Here is a 23,430-nt window from a genome sequence, read left to right on the forward strand (position 1 = left end):
ATGACGTGGTAATGATTTAAAAATCACATGAGCAAAACAGAGAAAAAAATATCATAATTTTTTAATTTGACTTTCTTAAGAATAAAGCATCATATAAAAATTTTATTTTACATTTTTAATCTATATTTCTTTTTATTAATATAAAATTAATTTAATAATATAAAATTATTATCTTCTCAATGTCATCAATTATGCATCAATTAATAGACTCTCCGTTACTATGTATATCTTCTTATCTAATTTAATATAAATTAACTTCGATATATATATATATAATTTAAGTTCCCGCTTTTTGTGCAAAAATATTTCACTTGTGTACATCGCGCAGATTTACAAGGCTAATTTTATATTAATTCTTATGAATACACATATGTACATATCTATATATACACTATCTATAACGTGCGAAAGCCACGATATTTTCATTATAATACTGATTTCTATTCAGAAAGGAAAAATTTATTCGAATCTATTGTTCTTCATCCATATATGTTTAATATCGATTGAGGCCTTCCGTGGAAACATTTGTGTGTTCTGCAGTAAAAAAATATATAAAATTACAAATACATATTTAGAAAATTACAAGCACATATTTAGAAAAAAAATACGTAAAAGAATCTTATTATAAAAATAGATTTACCTTTAAGGCAGTCATTGAGTTCGAGTTCACTAGAACTGCACGTGAGGCCCGAGGGTTTTACACCTTTAAAGATCTCGATAACGCTCGGCTTTAAGTTATGAAAGATTAAGGGCTGACCTCGCTTAGCAAAATCCTCTATTAAAGTTTTAATACCCTGTAAATGGAAAAGTTGATGATGGAGAGACGATGCAACACTTGATTAATGTAGCATGTCAAAGTATATAAGAATAATAATTAAAGTTTCATTATCCTCTCTTTCAAGATTTCTATTTGCACCTTTGCAGCGGTGAAGTCGGCCGCTTGGATATGCGTGGAATCTATTACAATTGGCATAGCGGTTCCTTCTCGCAATCCCTGCTTACTAATGATGGCTCGCACGTATTCAACACTTGGAAACACCAGACTTCGATCCGGAGTTATGACAAGATATTCACAACCACCAATACTCTATACAAAAGAAAAGGAAATAATACATTAATATTTTGTAATAAATACGACTATGTCTCGAAATGATATTTTCTTTGAATTTTTCTTTTTAATTATTTTTTTATTGAAGATACGCAACTATGTATAATGTAAAGAAGAAAGTTTAATATAAATACACACACACATACACACACGCATATATATATATATATATATATATATATATATATACAGGGTGTCTCATTTTAAAAAACGCACTTCGATAATTCTTCAACGAAGCATTTTCAGCAAAAATGTTTCAGACAAAAGTTGTATGGTTTCAAGGGGGACATAAGATGGTGTCATTAATTTGACCTTGAATAGTTACTTGAAGGTCACGTGAAGGTCACCTTCAATTTTTTAAATAGAACTGCCTACTTTTTATTACATATTCTTGCAGTTCATCTCGAGAGCTTTCCAAAACACTATAATTAAGTTAGTTTTCATTAAGTGCTTTTCGAGTTATAAGGCTTGAAATAATTTCTTAATTTTACATAAACCATAAAATATCTAGTAAAATATTCATTTTTCGATTATCTTACCTTAATACTTTTATGCACAAAATAATGAGAGAAATCAATTGGTGTAAAGAAAACACATAGTTGTTTCGAAGAAAAAATATGTAATTGTTAATTGCAAATTACATATTTTTTCTTCGACACAACTATGTGTTTTCTCTACACCAATTGATTCCTCTCATTATTTTGTGCATAAAAGTATTAAGGTAAGATAATCGAAAAATGAATATTTTACAAGATATTTTACGGTTTATGTAAAATTAAGAAATGATTTCAAGCCTCATAACTCGAAAAGTACTTAATGAAAAAATGTTTAATTATAGTGTTTCGGAAAGCTCTCGAGATAAGCTACAAGAATATGCAGAAGTATATAGGGCGTCCCGTTTAAAAAGTTGGAGGTGACCTTCACGTGACCTTCAGGTGACTCTTCAAGGTCAAACTAATGGCACCATCTTATGTCCCACTCGGAACCATACAACTTTTGTCTGAAACATTTTTCCGAATTGTCATTATTTTCCGAAATATTTGCCTGGGGAAATTAAAATGAACACCCTGTATATATATATGTGTGTGTGTGTGTGTGTGTGTGTGTGTGTGTGTGTGTGTGTGTGTATTATGTAAAATATTTTTATAGACTTATATTACAAAGTTATTATAGAGTTATATTATGTTTTTGGAATCTACAAATTGATATTTAATTCGGGTAAAAAAATAAAAAAAAAATTTTTTTCAATTTATTAACAGCTCGTTATTGTTTTTTGAGATAAAAATATGTATTTTATGTGTCATAGCATTTACATGGTGTTATAAACTCACCGTAGTTTTATGAACTCGTAACGTTGGTCTAGCCGAGGCATAAAGTAGGAACAGGAGATTTATACCAATGCCGATTACTATGCCCAATTCGAGTCGTATAAAGAGGCAACATAGGAACGTAGCTACAGCTGGTATGAGATCAATTTCTAAAAATGAATAATGCAAAAAAAATGTGAGTGATTGTAAAAAAACGATGTTGAAAAATAATTAAAAAAATCTTTTATATATAATATTACTGTAGCAATAAAAAACGATTGCAAATTAATAATTATTAATAAATTATAATTTATGATTAATATTAATTAATAATAATAATTAATGATTTGAGAAAATAATTAATAAAGGATGTATTTATGATCCATCCTGATCTTTTTTCAAGAAGATCTTTTATATGATCGTTTTCTCGTATATATTTATTTATTCGCAACCGCTTAAGCTCTATTCCATTCTATTATTGTCGTGGCTTTTATTTCATTATTAATTTTGTAAAAAGAAGCGTACTTTTGCTTCGCCACATGGGCTTCACCAGCTGAAATTCCATCATAAAGATGACCGCAGCGATAATGACGGCTGCTAAGGCGGCTTTCGGGATATAATACAAGTAAGGTGTGAGGAACTGTAACGATATAAGTACTAATAATCCGGTGTAGACTCCACCGAGCGTAGTCTTTACTCCAGACGAGTGATTGACCGCGCCTCGACTAAGGCCACCGCTCACGGGCATCGATGACACAAATGATGATATCACGTTGCACGCGCCCAATGCTAGCATCTCTTGAGTTGCGTCTATCGATTTGCCCTCCGCTGTAATCCGTTTAATTACACTATTAAAATGCATTGCAATGCATTTATTTAAAATATAAATTTATTATTTCAAATCTAAAGTTTATGCGGAACAAAATGTATAAAAATAATTCTTCAGAAGAATTATTTTTTATTATCTTATACTTCTCATATTTCGTTTTTATATCCTAGTTTTATTCCTATTTCGTAAACTTTGTTTAATTATTGTTTAATAAAATAAATGTTTGAGTGTTTAACACTTTCTTACAGAATACTTTGGCGATGGAGATGGTTTCCAGCAAACTCAACATGGGGACGATTAGACAACCAGTGCCTAGGGAGGAAACCATATTGATGAAGGTATAGGTTTCATTCCCGACCTGAGCTTCGAAAGGCGGCAAACGAAATTCTGGCAGTCCTTGTTTCACATGACCCGTTAAAATGACGGGCGATTCTCCGAGATGTTTCTCGAAGAGCCAGCACATAACCGCGCAGACAATCACTATGATGATGTTTCTGGATGTGGAAATCAGCCAGAGCAACTTTGTGATGACTTGTTGAAGCTGCGACGGTACTTTGGTATTTTTTGATATTACCGGCCAGTCTTTCACTTTCTATTAATATATCAAAAGTAGCGTTTGAATTTCCTTTGCTATTAAAATATAAAAAACAAGAATATTTCAAAGCAATGTTTTCCACCACCAAACATTTCAAGAGATAAATAATTTTCGTTGTTACATATCCCAATATTTCGCTTCCTTTGATGGATGCGATTAATAAAATTATACTGCAATAAAATAATTTTATTTGTTTAATTAATCAATTACAATTATTGTTATTTAAATATTATGTTATAATATGTAATAATTAATTATATATTGCACATAAGACAACAAAAATTATTCATCTAAAAGAATGTACGATAAAAATATTGCGTTGAGAAACAATGAAATTATCTCTTGGTAGAAGGATTAAAATTATAATAAATTAAAATTATAATGAAAACATCGTTAACACAAATATGAAGAAAAATATTATTTCGAATAATAATCGTTTTTCATAATTGTCGTTTGAATTAATAATCGATATTACAAACACTCGCATCGGTTCGTAAAATGACTTTAAGCGACAATGTAAATGGAAAATAATGACGTGCTATAATGATAGCGATAGGGAAGGATAAAACGATCTATTGTAACGAATTTGAAAAAAAAAATAATAACGCCTATATCGCTAGAGTTGTGTGAAAAATATTAAACTATTTAAGGTAAATGTTTACTTTAGGTTACATAGCTCGAAAAATTTTTATTTTCACATATGTTGTAGAGGATACATTCCTAAGTAATACACCGTTTGAATTTTGCGGCGGTCTCTTTTCGTTTCTGAGATATGCACTTTTGAAGTTTCATACTTTTATGTCATCTTTTCGTTATATATTATTTATATATTTACATTTTTTGTTTACATTTGTTCATCACGGTTTCATATTATATTTTACTTGTATGTTTATATTTTTTTGTTTACGTTTGCTATCTCTAATTAATATTCTAATATAAATATTCTAATAAAAAAAAGGTAAACAATTTAAATTTATATAGAATTTAATACAATTTAATACAATTAAAAAATATCACAAATGTATGTGTACACACACACACACACACACGCGGGGGGTGCAAGGCCTTCGGCCCCCCCTCCCGCAACCACCCCGTCGGTAGGCAAGGTGGACCTCGCTTTACAACTTACAGCATATATCCATTGTGATTCAACTCTTCGCAATGCGTCCCCTACCGGTGGGGTGGTTGCGGCAGGGGGGGCCGAAGGCCTTGCACCCCCCGCGCGCGCGCGCGTGTGTGTATGTGTACACATACATTTGTGATATTTTTTAATTGTATTAAATTGTATTAAATTCTATATAAATTTAAATTGTTGGGCCCTTTTTATGCATAATTACCTATATTCTCTCTTCTTAAACATACATGATGTGGTCAAATTATATTCATGAAACTTTTTTTGTTAATAACTATTTAATAAATAACAAACGGCTAAAACCTTTTGAAAGTTATTTAGAAAGATAACCTTGGTAAATGTAAACAGAAAAATATAAACATATTTAGAATGTAACGAAAAGATGATACAAGTAAGTATAAAATTTCAAAATCGCATATCTCAGGAACGAAGAGAGACCGCCGCAAAATTCAAACGGTGTATTACTTAGGAATGTATCCTCTACAACATATGTGAAAATAAAAATTTTTCGAGCTGTGTAACCTAAAGTAAACATTTACCCTATTTAGTTCAATATTAAACAAATAATAAAAAATAAAACTATTGACTACGTCAATATTAAATAAAAATAAAAAAACAATCTAAAAAAAACAGAAATATACATTTATTTAATTTTTGATTATAAATAAAAAAATAATATTTATCTGATTTATTTTTCTAAGAATTTGTCTAAGAATACAATTGAAAAAATTGGAGTCAGTTAACACACACAGACACACACACAGACACACACACACACACACACACACACACACACACACACACACACACACACACACACACACACGCACACACACACACACACACACACAAAACTGAAGTCTCTCTCTCTCTCTCTCTCTCTCTCTCTCTCTCTCTCTCTCTCTCTGTGTGTGTGTGTGTGTGTGTGTGTGTGTGTGTGTGTGTGTGTGTGTGTGTGTGTCTGTGTGTGTTACTGACTCCAATTTTTTCAATTGTATAATTGTGTGTGTGTGTGTGTGTGTGTGTGTGTGTGTGTGTGTGTGTGTGTGTGTGTGTGTAAGCTGTAATAAAATAAATATGTAATCAAAAGAGAATTGCTCGATTACGTCGCATCTCTGAATTTGGATTATTCGATTACCATTAAAACAACAAGTTACGATTTAAATAGAGTCGCTCTTACTCGGAGAAGCAGAAGAATGATTATGCAGATAATTCCGAGAGTGGTATCCCAACATCTCGTCTCGCCGATATGCTCGAAGATACTTTGCCAAACTTCCACAAATTTGGTACCGGTAACTTGGACCCCGAGAATATCTTTCACCTGACTGGTAGCGATGATGATCGATGCCGCCGATGTGAAACCCACGGATACTGGCCCCGATATAAAATCCAATAGGAATCCTAACATATCGATTCGCATAAAAAATAAGGTAAAACTACATATTAACGACGACCTCATCAATTTCGATGACTTTGACATATGTTATCAAGGACATATCCTTGAGTGACATTCAAAAGATTTTAGCCGTCGCTCATTGATTATAACAAGGTTATAAATAATTAAAGATAGTGACTAACCGATAATAGGCATAATAGTAATGTAAACCTCGTTTTGTGTGGAATACTGAAAATCTATATGAAATTATACAATAATAGATTGTATAGTTTTGCATTGAAAACAGGGAGCGCGCGCGCGCACACACACACACACACACACACACACACACAGAGTATAGAGTAAACCTCGTTTCATATAAAAAATTGAAAACCCATGCGGGACCATTGAACTTATTTTGTAAATAACTTTATAATAAACAACGAGCGACGGCTAAAACCTTTTGCAAATTAATCAGGAACATGTCCTTGACAACATATGTCAAGATCATCGAAATTGGTGAAGTCGTCGCTAATATGCAGTTTTACCATATATGTATATATATTAGCCATATAAATATATAAGAAAAAATCAAAATGTAGATATATTTTAAATATAATTAAAATATAGTTGTAAAATATATATGATAAAAATGTTTATATTGTAAAGAAGATTCATTGGGAAGATGAAAATTTTCTCTTCGTATTAATTCTAATAGCACATGTGCAAAATGAATATATTGTAGTTCTGTTTTTATTCACTTTTTAATTCTAGTGTGGTACGTGATTATTATAAGTGTAGGATACAAAGAGAATATCTCGGAAAGAGAGAATATGATAAGCAATCACTTGATAAGCAATCAACTAATCAATCAACTGAACAATCAACTGAAATAGTACTTCGTTATATCGATATTCGATTATGTATATTTTGAATTAAAACTATTATATATTTAAAAATTAAAATAAATATATTATTTACAGCTAAAGCTGTATTAATTAGAATATAATTGCGAAGGCAATGATTCATGAATTTTTACATGAGATTTGTATTTTTGCAATATTACCTAAATGCAAAATGCCCATCAGTAGAGAAATGCAGCCCGAGACGAAACACAATAATATTGCGAAATCGGGCCCTAGATGGGCCTTTTGTAATGTCTCTCTTGTTAAAAGTGCGACGATCGCGGTTGGTCCCACAGGTACATCTTTCCAAGAGCCAAAAATTGTATACACGAAACAGGCCATAAAAGACGAATAGAGTCCATACTGTAACCCAGAATAATCTTGTGCATTTTTCTTTTTAATCATCATAAATTTTATTGTTCTGTTTTAATATTGCGGCAATATTTACCATTAATTTATGAGAATTAAATTCTTGACAATTTTTAGAGAGAATTTTGATTTATTTTTTCTTATGTCTATATCTCAATATATAAAACATAGGAAAAACAAATCAATTACATTGATGAAAATAATTATACGTACATAATTGTACTCATAATTAATAGATATTATTGGATCTTACCTGTAACGGAAGTCCGGCAACGTTAGCGTACGCTATAGCTTGCGGTATAACAGTGAGTCCTACGGTAATACCAGCTACTAGATCGCTCACTACGTATTTTTTTTGATAATTTGGTAACCACGTTAGAATCGGTATTCTTTTAAATAGCAATTTTTTCTGGCAAGAGCTTCTCACTCGTCGATAAAACCACCTTTTTCCAGAAGTATATAAGGCGTTTTTATCGGAATTTTGTGGCACTGAAAAGTATGAGGAAAGATTTAGATCTAGATTTAAATTTTAATCTTCTGATATGTATATTTGTTTTGCGAGTTTGTCAAAGTTATAAGAATTCAATAATATCCCAACTTTTAGTCGTTTTCCACTAATATAAAATTTATTGGATGACATTTGAAAAACGTGATATGAGTGAAATATTTTTTGCATAGAACAAATTGAAATACGAGCAGGAACAAAAATTTACAAAAATATTATAAACCAGGATTATAAAATGTAAGCGTTTTTACTTCATGGCACGTTTTATATGCTGCTGTTATGTTAACATATCAACGGTGCGATTGATAATGATATCTATTTTTTTATATTTATCTGCGTCGCTTCGTGAAATTATTCGTCTTTTTTAGCGAAAAGAAAGAGAAATATACGAGTCGAATGCACAAAGATGTCAAGGTAAATTATTATTCGACGTATTTTGAAATTATTACTTATTATTCTGCAACATACTGGATGCCCTTGATCAATTAACAGTTTGACAAACGTGTCGATTTTATTTGATAAATACGTGAATTTTTTAAAAATAACTTTAAAAAGTATCGCGCATTCGAAATAAAATAATTTTTTTAATTGAAAAATTAATATTATGAGCAACTTATGATACACGCAAAATCAGTTTTATTTGAGTTTTATTTAGAATTTTAAATAAAATTATTGTAATTTAACACTGGAGAATCTCAAATATTCTCGTACAGATTTATTTCAGATATAAAATAATATGCAAAATATAATAAAAAATAAATATTTAAAATTTGCAATACATATACATAATGTCCCATTTAAATTGACACAACGAAATATTCCGAAGATAACGAATTAAAAAAAAAGATTTCAGACAAAAGTTATTCAAAGAGGGATATAAGACGGTGCCACTGATTTGACCTTGAATAGTCATTTGAATGCCACATGAAAGTCATTTTCAATTTTTTAATTGGAATCCCTAATTTCTTAAATGGAATTTTTCATTGCATATTCTTGTAGCCTATCTCTCTTTTCAAAACACTACAATAAAATACTTTTTCATTAAGTACTTTTTGAGTTATGAGGCTTGAAATAAAATTTCTTAATTTTATATAAACTATAAAATATTTCATAAAATATCATAAAATTCATTTTTCAATTATCTTACCTCTATACTTTTATGCTCAAAATAATGAGAAGAATCAATTAATGTAAAGAAAATACAATTGTTTTTAATAAAAAATATGTAAATGTTACTTACTAATTATATATTTTTTCTTAAAAACAACTATTGTTTTTTTTACATCAATTGATTTTTCTCATTATTTTGTGCATAAAAGAGATAATTGATATATTGATGTGTGTATATTGAGATAATTTCATTGAAGTGGGCGGAACCCACCGTGTTCATGCATATACTTTGCAAAACAAAAGTGAAACAAAGTTCAATTTCAGGGTTAAGGTTAGATGTAGAGTGAACTTCGTGCTTCGTCTTGCAAAGAACATACGTAGATACAGTGGGTTCTGCCTCCCTGTCGGGGGCTTCATTTCCGGAAAATAACCTAACCCAAATCTATTTCTGATCTACATACAACTAAAAATTTAATTTATATTACTTAAATTTGGATTATATTATATAATCCAAATCGTATTGTACTTTTGTATTGCACAAAACGGAAATTTTTTTTCGGGGTGGGAAAGAAGAGAAGCCTTTTTTAATACACAAATAGCCCATGTAGTTTGTGTATTAAATGTATATAGTGTCAGAAAATTACGTTTTAATTACACACATACTAAATCTTTCTTGTTAACTATTTCAAAAACTATAAAAGATTGTCAAATAAAACATAGAGAAAAATTCTTCAGCAACCCCATTTCTACAACATACAGGGTTTTCGAAAAGTCCGGAAACTGTCGAATATCTAAAAAATAAAGCATTTTAGAGAAAAATGTTTCAAATAAAAGTTATTTGGTTTAAAGAGAGCTATAAAATGGTGGCAATGGTTTGACCTTGAATAGTCGCTGGAAGGTCACGTGAAGGTTACCTCCAACTTTTTAAATGGGACACCCTATATGCTTTTACATATTCTTGTAGCTCATCTCGAGAGCTTTCCAAAACACTATAATTAAGATAGTTTTCATTAAATACTTTCCGAGTTATGAGGCTTGAAATAATTTCTTAATTTTACATAAACCGTAAAATATCTTGTAAAATATTCATTTTTCGATTATCTTACCTTAATACTTTTACGTACAAAATAATGAGAGGAATCAATTGGTGTAAAGAAAACACATAATTGTTTCGAAAAAAAAATGTAATTTGCAATTAACAATTACATTTTTTTTTTCAAAACAATTATGTGTTTTCTTTACACCAATTGATTCCTCTCATTATTTTGTACATAAAAGTATTAAGGTAAGATAATCGAAAAATGAATATTTTACTAGATATTTTATGATTTATATAAAAATTTATATAAAAATTAAGAAATTATTTCAAGCCTCATAACTCGAAAAGTACTCGATGAAAAAATACTTTATTATAGTGTTTTGGAAAGCTCTCGAGGTAAGCTACAAGAGCTTTTTTTTTGGATACATATACACCTGATACCTGTATATATACATAAACATATATATATATATAAACATATTAAAATTTTGTAACTATTGTTCAAAATGATTAAAAATGGAACTCAAAACAAAAAAATTAAAACAATATCCTATATTTAAAATTTACAATAGAATATCTTATATTTAAAATATTTATTCTCAGAATACCCATATTATAATAATGGTGAAACGGAAATTAGAATAATAAATATAATTAACGCGATTTTAGCAGAGGGGGGTGGGGGCAGAACCCACTGTGTCTACGCGTGTACTTTGCAAGGCGAAGCGAAATCTCTCATCAACTAAAGCATATCTATTAATATATTCTCCTGTGAATCTGGTGCGATACATTGTATTAACACGATGGCGTTTAAATTATTATTTTATCATATAATACCCAAAATAATGGCTTTATGTAAAAAATGTGTATATCCTTTTTTATAGAGTTTTAAAGAGCTTTATTTTTTTGTCTGAAACTTTTTTCTCTAAAATCAATATTTTCGGAAATATACAGTAAAAATATTTGGAACTTTGAGGGGGAGTGGGAGACAAACGAGGCCTTGTCGGCAAAAATTTTTCATGGTGCTTTATACTCAAGTCAAGGACAAGCTTTGGTTAAAATTTCAGTGCAATCGGAGGTTTATGCTTTTTGGAACTTTATCCTTAAATTCAATCTTACAGTTTAATTTCAATCTTCTTATAATTAATTATATATTTAAATTCAATGAAAATTTTTTAAAATATAACAAGAATATCAGAAAATAAACATCTTATCTTGCATATTTCATGTAGCTTTGATTATTCATGATACGTCAACATGATTTTTTTGCGATGTATGCGACTATTGTTCGAACGATTATATGAATGATATATTTAGAAAATATAAGTATCGATATAAATCGATAATTTATACGAAAAAAAAATATAGAATGAATAGTAACTTATTTAGATCCATATATGTATACATATATCGCGACTAAGATGTCGTAAAGCGTAAAACGTAATTTTTATGTGCTCGAAATATACTTTGAAATGAGATGATGTAACGCGACGCCACACATATTGTTCTTGTAAAACTTTTTATATTCTAATGTTATATTTTGAAAAATTGTGCACTAAATGATTAATTTTTTTGCATAATAATCAATGTACTGACAGCAAAAATATAAAAACATTAATACACAAACGGTATATCAGATTCTTATATAACCTTGCAGAGATTCTTACATAAACAGTGCAATATTTTTTTATTTTAATAGAAATACCACTATTTACAAAATAATTATTGCGCATCGAAATATTCATTTTTTTGCAACGTATTAACAACAAAAATATAAAAATATTAATGTGCAAATATATCATATAAACTTGCAAAGATTTTTATATAGACAATGAAATATTTTTTTATTATATCTTCCGTATCGTCGTCTCATTGTTGTAAATAAATTTGCTTTGGAAAATTTCAATTATAAATATGATTTTGTAAATTTTGATATACAGTTATTATTACATTCGGTTGCATTCAGCTGTAATATTGTATTATTCATGCGAAATACATTGTACGTACTTATATTTATTAAAAGTATTTCGCACACTATCTTATCTATTTAGGATAATTATTAGAAAAAATGTTGTCGCAATGTACGTCACTTATATTATACGTGCATAAATGCATATATGCGTAATGTGAATTAGATGATCGTGATAAAGATAATATGCCTTGAAACAATTTTTCCAGTTATAAATATCGTAAAGCGTTAAAAATGATCGTTTGACCTTGAAAGTGAAGGTCGGTATACGGTGCACGATCATTTTTGCAAATTTTTGCCGACGTTCCGTTGTCGCTCCCGGCTACATGACGCGATATGTTGCACGTTGAATCATACGCCGATTATTTTCTCGTTTTCCACTCTCGCGTTCATTGAACGCCGACGAATTTTCACACGAATCGTCGACGAGTTACGTGTGCTTGCAATTTCACATACTTTATATGAAGAATTACAATTCTATTCGATGCCTTTTTTGAAAAGCAAAAGCAAGTCTTTAATCGGGATACATTATATAGAATATGTCTTTCAAATGTCATGTTTTTCAATCAATTTTAAGTCGATCTTCTCTGATAGCGAAAAATATCGAGAAAAATATTTTTTTTTCTTAAGTTCAATATTTCACATTCTTTGTGGTCTCTTTTTTTGATTGTATCTCTTCTTTTAAAATGATTGTATTGGTAAATTATCCATACAGTATGGAACATTGTAGCAACATTGTGACAATCTTTCAATGTTGCAGCAAAATTACAAGAGCATTGCAATATTGCTGTAATATTGTTGCAATGTTCTGTGCTGTTTGGATATATACAGGGTGTTTCATTTTAATCGCCCCAGGCAAATATCTCGAAAAATATGAAAATTATGAAAAAATGTTTCGGACAAAAGTTGTATGGTTTCGAGGGGGCCATAAGATGGTACCATTGGTTTGACCTTGAAGAGTTATTTGAAGGTCACGTGAAGGTCACTTCAATTTTTTTAAATGGAATACCCTATATATTTTTGCACATTCTTGTAGCTTATCTCGAAAGCTTTCCAAAACACTATAATTAAGTACCTTTTCGTTAAGTACTTTTTGAGTTATGAGGCTTGAAATAATTTCTTAATTTTACATAAACCGTAAAATATCTTGTAAAATATTCATTTTTCGATTATCTTACCTTAATACTTTTATGTACAAAATAATGAGAGGAATCAATTGGTGTAAAGAAAACACATAGTTGTTTTTAAGAAAAAATATGGAATTGTAACTGCAAATTACATATTTCTTCTTCAAAACAACTATGTGTTTTCTTTACACCAATTGATTCCTCTCATTATTTTGTACGTAAAAGTATTAAGGTAAGATAATCGAAAAATGAATATTTTACAAGATATTTTACGGTTTATGTAAAATTAAGAAATTATTTCAAGCCTCATAACTCAAAAAGTACTTAACGAAAAGGTACTTAATTATAGTGTTTTGGAAAGCTCTGGAGATAAGCTACAAGAATATGCAATGACAAATAGTAGGTTCCACTTAAGAAATTTAAGGTGACCTTTATGTGACCTTCAAATGACTGTTCAAGGTCAAACCAATGTTACTATCTTATGGCCTCCCTCGAAACCATACAACTTTTGTCCGAAACATTTTTTCATAATTTCCATATTTTTCGAGATATTTGCCTGGGGCGATTAAAATGAAACACCCTGTATTTTGGAGCTGCTTTCTTTTTGTGTTTTTTGTAAATAATTAAGATATAATAACAGAAATCTCTTACCTTCGAGATTAACAATTTTCGCATCTTTGGTGATGGCATGAGCACTGCCAGGATTACCGTTCAGAGCATTCGATTCATTATTGTTGCTGCGAAGAACATCGTCAAGCGCGTTATTGCTGAAGCCGGTCAGTGTTACCTCCCTGCGGTTCTCCATGTCGTACTCCTCGTTGACGTTGTACTTGGACATGACACGATTGCCTGAGATCGACGAGATCGATCGAAGCGTGGAATTCGGAAGAGATGCATAAATCGACGCAAACCTATATAAAGCTGGTATATTTGCTTTTCAGGTGGACCCCATTCTATCGAGAGCTCTTGTTCGCACGGCGATTCTGGAGCGGATAAATGAGCGCGTTAATTTATATTGTTACTGCTGCATATTGATGGACATTGTTTTTTTACTTGTCGCTTTTATCAAGCGACGCGGTAGACATCAAGTAACATAAAAGAACTGGATCCGACTGTTGAGAGCCACTGTTTTCGATATGTCGAGGCACTGTCAAATAATTTATCCGGAATTTTACGTCAAATAAACTTTCGATTAAAATACTTCAAGAATTAAAACGGTAATCAGAAATCTAACAGCATGTTTCTAATACAATGTAGATACAAACTATCGATTTAAACAGTTTAAATAAAATTGGTGCAGTTAATGCTTCTTATTCAAATCGTATAACATAAAGTTTATATTTTATAATATAAAAACTGTATTTACTAAATAATGAAAATATTAATACATACAATATATATATATATATATATATATATATATATATATATATATATATATACATACATATTTATAATGTATAATATTTTATAAAGTTTTATAAGAAAAACGTAAGTAACAAAAGCAAAAGTGACAATTTATGATAACTTATTAATCTGATAAAAAATTACAGACTCATTCTTTTATATAGATATATTGTCTAAATTTCATATTTTATTCAAGATATAAACGACGAGCAATTTTAATATCTTATTTCAATCTGAAGACCTTCATGCAATTTAGAATTTGCGTAAAACTTTTTTTAAATTATATACATTATATAAAAAGTGCTTTAGGAATTAAAGTAATTTTAATTTATTTAATATCGACTACAAATTAATAGCACATAATTTATTGTATTTGTATCTTTGTATTTATTGTATTTATATATTGATCTCATATCAGTTTTTAAAATTTCTCATTTTTATCATTTTTTAAAATTAGTTGATTCTTTAAAGACATTTTTTTATACTTGGCACATTTTTTTTTATTTTTGTGAAGTTTTTTTTAGTGAGATTTCATTTACATTTCCCACACTCGCATAATTCTTGCGATTTCGACTTTTTGATTTAATAATACTTTAGATGTTCTTTTTCTCAAGGCATTATCGCTCAAACAATTGTCATTTAGATTATTATTATATGATTATATTATACTTAAGCACAGGATTTCCTTACTATTTTGAAACGCAAAATTTAGCAAGAACCGACAATTTCACATATAATTATATAACGCACAATTATATAATTTTTTTCTATATTTGCATATATATATATATATATATATATATATGTATAATTAAATGTTTTGTTTTATTATGTTTTGATATAATATAATGATTTTGGTAATAAATAATCTTATAAATTTATATAATTAATCGTTTCTTTTAAAAACGTAATTAAATAAAAGAATATCTTGGTAGATTATTTCTTGTTGAAAATCTCTTTTACTCTTGCACAAAAAAGGGAATAGCAATCTAAAAATTCACGCATCGTGTTTTTTTTCAATAAGGTAAATATGCATCAGTATATATATTACGCTTACAATTGTCCGTGCGAACATAGATTTCTCAAATGGATGGTAAAAATGTATCGGCAATAGTAAAAGATATAATTGACGGAATTTTGCAATCAGCTTTGCAAAATACTTGCAAAAGAACGGATTTCGTCCTAATGGCAAGTACTTGCGGCGCGAATTAAACAATTCGTTTTCTCAATAATGTTCTTTTTAAGGAATTATACAATTCGTTAAAGAAAACATTTAGAAAATACGTAGAATAATCATCATTTAAAGTTCCTTAAATAATTATGTATATAATTAAATTTAATTAGCATCAAAACATTGATCTGTATGTATTATCTATTTGATTTTGAATAAAATATATACGCAGAGTAAAATTATATGTTCAAGATAAGAGAGATTGCATCTTATTCTGATAAGATATACAATTATAAAACAATATAATTTCTAAGATAACTTTTAATCGATATATGTATAAAATGACAAGTAAAAGTTGTCACGTCAAATCGATCGAACTATTTCATGACTTGCCGTTTATTTGAACATCGAGCTCGTTAGAAGGCGGAAGCGTGACGATACCGGAAACCGCTGCTTGATGATGATACGATGAATAACAAGTCAACGTGAAAAGACGAGCACATAGGAAAATTATTCGAATTACATGTTGAATCTAATATTATCCTGAAGTGTAGCATACGAGAAAAGCACATACAATACTTCTCGGAATTTTGAATATAATAATGCGTGCACCATTACGTCCGTCGCAGAAATTTGTATACGGACTGGTCTTAGCAAGATGTTTACGTAATTAATTTCATATTGAAAAATACTCTTTAGCCATGTCTTCCTCGTATGGAATAAACGTCGTTCTCATTACTATCTATCTACTGGCATCGGATAATACGACTTATGTAAGACGATATCGAGCACATTACAATTGGCTGTTATAATTTGATACAAATAATTCAATGATTTTTTTGTTCATTTTCTAAAGATTTTAACATTTACACAATATAACACATCAAACGATTCGAGAAAATTTTGTGATTGAATTAAATTATTAAATTGAGAGGAAATATCCTTCACATTCCATGGAATACATTTTTTTAATTGTCATTAAAAAATCCGGTTTTTGATGCCAAGTTTATATGTTTAAGATACACTCGTTTTATAATGATGAGTATTGTGATTATAACAACGGCCTTTTTTAAAAATAACTTGGATAATAAAAACGTATACTTTTGTAATAAATATACGTGTATATATTTATAATGTTTTATTCATATTCATATAATTTTGCGAAATTATTAAAAATAAATATAAACGATGAAGTCCCCCTGACTCTATTAAATTTAGATTCGATGAATTTGCATCAAATTATGTTTGATGTTTTGATTTCGAATAATTACAACATTATTCAAGTTTTTCCTTGTATCAATTATTTTTATGCTTCCGCTTATTTCTCTTGTTTTACGTGCATAAATATTTGATAAATATTGTATTTTCTCACATGGCATCACTCAAAACAATTGTCTTTTTAGGATCGTAAAGCATATTTAAATACAATTTTCGTAATATTTCGTTAGTATTTAATTTCGTTCTCTGTCTCATCATGAATTTCATCTCAACTATCAAATTTCTTGATTTTACAAGACTTTCGCCAACAATATAAGACTATTTCGCGAGATATTATTTAAAATTATAAAAAAAAGATTCAAATATTTTTCGCTATCTCAGAGTGTATACAGGGTGGCCCATTTTAATCCATCCAGTCGAATATCTCGAAAACCAAGCCCGAGAGAGAAAACTGTTTCAGACAAAAGTTGTTTGGTTTCGAGGAGGGGTTAATTTGCAATTAACAATTCCATATTTTTTCTTAAAAACAACTATGTGTTTTCTTTACACCAATTGATTCCTCTCATTATTTTGTACGTAAAAGTATTAAGGTAGGATAATCGAAAAATGAATATTTTACAAGATATTTTACGGTTTATGTAAAATTAAGAAATTATTTCAAGCCTCATAACTCAAAGAGTACTTAACGAAAAGGTACTTAATTATAGTGTTTTGGAAAGCTCTCGAGATAGCTGCAAGAATATGCAATGACAAATAGTAGGTTCCATTTAAGAAATTGAAGGTGACCTTCATGTGATCTTCAAATAACTCTTCAAGGTCAAATCAATGGTACCATCTTATGGCCCCCTCGAAACCAAACAACTTTTGTCTGAAACATTTTTCTCTCCCGGGCTTTGTTTTCGAGATATTCGACTGGATGGATTAAAATGGGCCACCCTGTATACAGGGTGTTCGGAAATTCAATCGCCAAATTTTCAGAGATTGTCGGGGGCACCATAAGAATCATTTTTTGCAAATGAACCTGGGGTCGGAAACGTGTCATTACATCGCTACGGCATACGGAGTGTTCGAAAGAGTCGGGACCTCGAAATATCACAAAAAATAGAAGTTTTACAAAAAATTGTTTCAAACAAAAGTTGTAGGGTGTAAAAAGGTCTATTTACTGGCGCCATGTGTTTGACCTTGGATGGCGTCGCCAAGGTCACGACAAGGCCACCTTGAATTTTTGAAATGGAACCCTCCACTTTTTATTGCATATTCTTGTAGCCCTTCTCGAGACCTTTTCAAAGCACTACTTAATTTTACCAACTTTAAGTAAGCCGTTTCGAAGTTATTCAAGTTATAAAGTTTTTCCTGATAAGTCGACGACTGTAGCTATCGTATTATTATCGGCGAATGAAGGTAGAAGTGGTAAATGATGGTGGATCTACTTTTATAACTGACCGATGCGTATGATATTTTGGGCCATTTTTTATTACAAACATTCGAGCAAATAAAAACCTTCATTTTTTTGTAGACTTGAGTTTGTACTCCAAACAGTACTGTTGTGCACTGTTGTTAAAGCACGTATCCGATTGAAATCATCATCTAGAAAATAAAGTATTTTATTTCTGATTTCTGATATTATTTCTTTCTGACCAAATGCGACATGGAGCGATACTCTTGGAACGAGTATGCTGACATGATTGCTGTTTATGGAGATAAGTATGGAGTAAATAGACCTTTTTACACCCTACAACTTTTGTTTGAAACAATTTTTTGTAAAACTTTTATTTTTTGTGATATTTCGAGGTCCCGACTCTTTCGAACACTTCGTATGCCGTAGCGATGTAATGACACGTTTCCAATCCCAGGTTCATTTGCAAAAAATGATTCTTATGGTGCCCCCGACAATCTCTGAAAATTTGTCGATTGAACTTCCGAACACCCTGTATTAAATATATGAATTAGCAAGAGATTTTTGATATTTCATTACAATGAATCTTAAAATATTATCATATGTTATCATATGTTATCGCTCGATTATAAAATTTAGGTCATCAGATATCTTTTTTTATGTTTCAATTAATTTTTTTTCATGTTCTGTGTATATAATTTGTTAAAGTAATAAATATACAGGGTGTCCCAGGTATCTTCCGTCCAAAAAAAAAGGCAGATTCTCTGGCCAATTTAAAAACGATTTTTCCTCAGCGAAAATGTCGCGGCACTAATAGTTTTCGAGTTATAAACGATTGAAAATAAAGAGTTTTTCGCAAACTAAGGCTTATGGGAATAAAATGTTAATAAAGTCACATTCTTTAGTTAATTTTAGGTAGAGTTTACTTTAATAGAATTTTAATTTAAGGCTTAGTTAGAGAAAGATACATGATGACAAAAATTGGGAATATGCAAAAAATAATGATCTCCCTCGACATTTTCGCTTAGGAAAAATCGTTTTTAAATTGGCCAGAGAATCTGCCTTTTTTTTTGGACGAAAGATACCTGGGACACCCTGTATATATACACAATCACACATTCTGATTGTTAATAACAATGAAATGTGAAACTATTCACTTTTTCAAATGCATTTTAGTTTAAATATACTCAAAAACTAAATTCTATGTTATACTAATTTTATGTTATTCGTTCAAAGTCATGTTTTCATTTATTTAACTTAAATATGTATAATTTTTTCATAACTAAAGTATTCTATTTAAGGGTGAAGAATTATCACGTTTCCCCAATAAATTTCTCAACGCGAAAAATTCATCGTATATAGAGAAGAAAAAACGGAAGTTTTTGCTATTAAGCTGCTCTTATCGCGCGATTAATTGCGATTCATCGTTCAAGCATTTTGCACGTGATGAAAGAATGCCGCGGCGAATAGCTGTCCACGTTTTTAAATGGATCGTCAATGAATCATGCCGCCTCGCGTTAACTGAGGAAATGAATAGTTCACCTGGGAATCCTTGAATGTTTTTGTGGTAAGTAGACGACTGTAATTTCGAGCTCGGAATGCCGTTTCCCGACGTTATTCATAATGTTAAAATATCATTAATGTCTAACTTACATTTATAAGATAAGCAATTTTTTTGAAAAGTTAAAACTAAAGCGATTAAATAATTCTTGCTAAATAATTTGAGATTTATCTTTTAATTAAAACTTCCTAAGAACTGTTTATTTATAGTCATATAACATTATCGATTTATGAAAACAAAAGTTGCAAATCGGTATCTACAATTAACCATTTCACATGATTAAAACAATTCTCATATCATGATATGTCGCCATATGTCGATATCGTATAAATATAATTAAAACAATACATCTATAAAATATCTATAAAATATCTCGTAAATATCTTTAAAAATGATTAAAGAATGTCTTGAAAAAATAAAAAATTAAAAAAAATTTTTTTTAACGTTTTGCAAATTAAAATTGATATTGTCTTCTGATGATCCTATATTTTTTCCACATTTCCATTAGAATGTTTATTAAATTTTGTGTTTTTGAAGAAATATGACTAGAGGATATGAAATTAATATCATGCAAATTTTGCGATTGTAGTATGAGGAAGTGTATCGGAGGTCTATCATATAGCGGTTTTTACCTCCAATATCGTCAGACACCGTAACTGAAAAAAAAATATCACTTTGGTCAAGGTTTCCGTTTATAAACGAAGTCGATATCGACTAACACGACGTTTACGAAACTTTACGAAACGACGTTTACGACGTTTACGGAAAATTGTTTAATTTTAATTTTATATTCTTTAAAGAGAATGTGCGCCATGTGCGAGTAAAGAATTAAATATAACAGTGATTAAATACGAAATAGATTTTGTTTCTCCGCATATTTCAAATAATTGTTTAAAAAAAATAATTTTAAAAAAATTCAAATCTCAAGAATATAAAAATTTAATTTATATAAACAAACTAATAGGGGAACAAAAAATCCATAAAGTTTATTTTATACAATTTTTTATTTGCATATATTTTTTAATTTAAGAATTTCTATTATTCGTTTATTATATTAAAATATACTTGATATATTAGCCTTTCCTTAAAAAAAATCTGTTATTCCAAAAGATATTAATTGATGAATGATATATATGTCTCTTGTATATTCTTGTGTGTATCTAAATTGAGAATACGCGATCTCGTTCTTTAACGTATGCAAAATATCACGATGAATTCGCGCAAAACCTGTTTCACAGGTCTCCATAGTCGCTGCGCGAACTAAAGTAAATCTATGTGCGAAAGTTTATTAAAAGGCCTATAATCCTACATAAAGGCGGATGATGCTTTCTCTGCTGTGATTTCAGAATTTATCGTGGCTAATCAGTATTCCTCTATATAAGTGTGCGTAATGACGCGCAAACGTTTTCGCTTTGCTCTTTTCGCGAACAAGCGCAAAAGCAAAGTGTGTCATTTAAATTCGAAATATGTTTGAGCATTTCCATTACATATGTTAATTTAATTCGAGTTTAGTGCGAGATTTAATATTAGTACGAAAAAGCTATCAAACGAAACATTTAAACATCCTCGATTGTCTGCTTCTTCATGATCGCTTCGTGCATTAAGCTAAAAATGATCTTTATTTTATATTATTTTTTAGATTAAATTTGTCATAATAAAAAAATTTATTAAAAAATTTAAATTAAACATTTAAATATATTCGCTCTAAATATATAACATATAATGTCAGAATTAACGCACCTTTTCCTGTATTATGTATTCACGAGAGTTTAAACTTATCGCCCTACATTTATCTCGCGAATTAATCGTATTAATACTCACCTCTAATTGTCTTCGTAATATTACAGGTGAGATTGAATTCTACTTTTCACATTCATCGTCATTTCGGCATGCGCGCCAAGTCCTCGTCCGGAAGCGATGACGCGCGCGTTTTACCGTTCGTTCCTCGCGAGTCGCGTTCTCTTCTTCTCGGCGAGCGATCAGCTGCTTGCTACCGAGACGCTTTCTCGCGCGCGACTGTCGTGCAAATATGCCGAAAAAGCGGAGGAAGTACGGGTGCGGGTGATTGTTTGCATCCGCGCGTCCACCGACTCTCTCGCCAGCGCGGCGCGGAAACGTGGAGGTGCGTACGCTCGCTCACCTCATGTCCTGCGATCTGACAGTCGCGAATTTACTCTTTTGCGGTATGCAGTGTCGGGCGCATGTCGCGCGATCGACTCCGGTGCCCCGCCATGGGCCACATGTTTGTGACATGATACTGAGAATCGGGAGGAGGCAAATCCTATCTGCTCATCTCTAGATTCTTCTTCTCTGTTTTGATCAGGTTTTTCCCCAGCTCGGACACGAGCATCTTAATCACGAATGGATTATTCGATTACGATATTGATAAAAACAGTTGATGAATGTATTAACAATAAGCTCGAAGCTAGTAACTTTATATTTATACTTTTATTTATATGCTTATAATTATATATTTATGCATATATACATTTTTAGAATATGTATGCATGTATACATTTTAAATAGATTTTGTACATACTTATTACATTATTATACATATTCCATAACCAGCAAATGTACGTCATTTGACGTCAAAATAATGTGCGCTTGCTAGGATTTTTGTAGTTGTACATATTACATTATGACAATTACTATTTAAATTAACAATTGAAGTATATATACATATGTATCTCGAGTTAAGATTTATATATTTGGATATAGGATCAAGAAAAATTCATGCTTTGTGCACATTAATCAATTTTATAGAAAAATTAATTTTCTGTGAAATTGATGCACGATTATCCGTGTCTGGCTTTTACTAATTCATGATATTTGAATATATATATACATAAATTCAAATATTTTGGGTTAGTATGTCAAATACAAAAAATGGTTATGTGTCAGTTTCACAGAAAATTTAAAATTAATCTTTCTATGAAACTTGTTAGTGTGCATAAAGTGTGAAGTTTTCTTGGGTTTATATCCAAGTAAAGATATAAATCTCAATTCGAGATTCTTAGTTTTATATCCCTAAAAAATCGTAAAAAAAGGTATAGACAAGAAAAATACATAGTATATATATATATATATATATATATATATATATATATAAATTTAAAACTTAATTAATAATTTAATTAATATTGTATATATAGCTTGTTTTCACTCTAAGTAATTCTATTCAGTTGATAACTAATGAATAATTATGATGTTTTGAATGATAAAAATGATAAGAATGTTTAGAATTATACTGTCGGAATATAGTCATTATATAGTTTGGATATTTTAAGAAACATTGTGTCATATA

General features: G+C 29.9%; 1 protein-coding gene across 2 annotated transcripts; it reads right to left on the reverse strand.

Moving 5' to 3' along the window:
* Nucleotides 1–329: 329 nt before the first annotated feature.
* LOC145962548 (sodium-independent sulfate anion transporter) lies at nt 330–22,368 on the reverse strand. 2 transcript variants are annotated; one of them, XM_083083711.1, is made up of 12 exons: nt 21,945–22,368; nt 20,756–20,779; nt 14,022–14,353; nt 7,874–8,109; nt 7,413–7,614; nt 6,152–6,372; nt 3,491–3,836; nt 2,941–3,243; nt 2,440–2,585; nt 917–1,087; nt 641–794; nt 330–534 (listed from the first exon to the last, which is right to left on the reverse strand). In XM_083083711.1, exons 3-12 carry the CDS (start codon nt 14,206–14,208, stop codon nt 494–496), a joined length of 2,007 nt encoding a protein of 668 aa, XP_082939837.1. In that variant the 5' UTR covers nt 14,209–14,353; nt 20,756–20,779; nt 21,945–22,368; the 3' UTR covers nt 330–493. The 2 variants fall into 2 exon arrangements, with proteins under 2 accessions (XP_082939837.1, XP_082939836.1); XM_083083710.1 differs by lacking the exon at nt 20,756–20,779.
* Between the last annotated feature and the right edge of the window lie 1,062 nt (nt 22,369–23,430).

Source organism: Camponotus vicinus, unplaced genomic scaffold, assembly GCF_025532165.1.
Source record: "Camponotus vicinus isolate PSW18456_S1 unplaced genomic scaffold, iyCamVici1.0 SCAF_12, whole genome shotgun sequence".
Taxonomy (NCBI): domain Eukaryota; kingdom Metazoa; phylum Arthropoda; class Insecta; order Hymenoptera; family Formicidae; genus Camponotus; species Camponotus vicinus.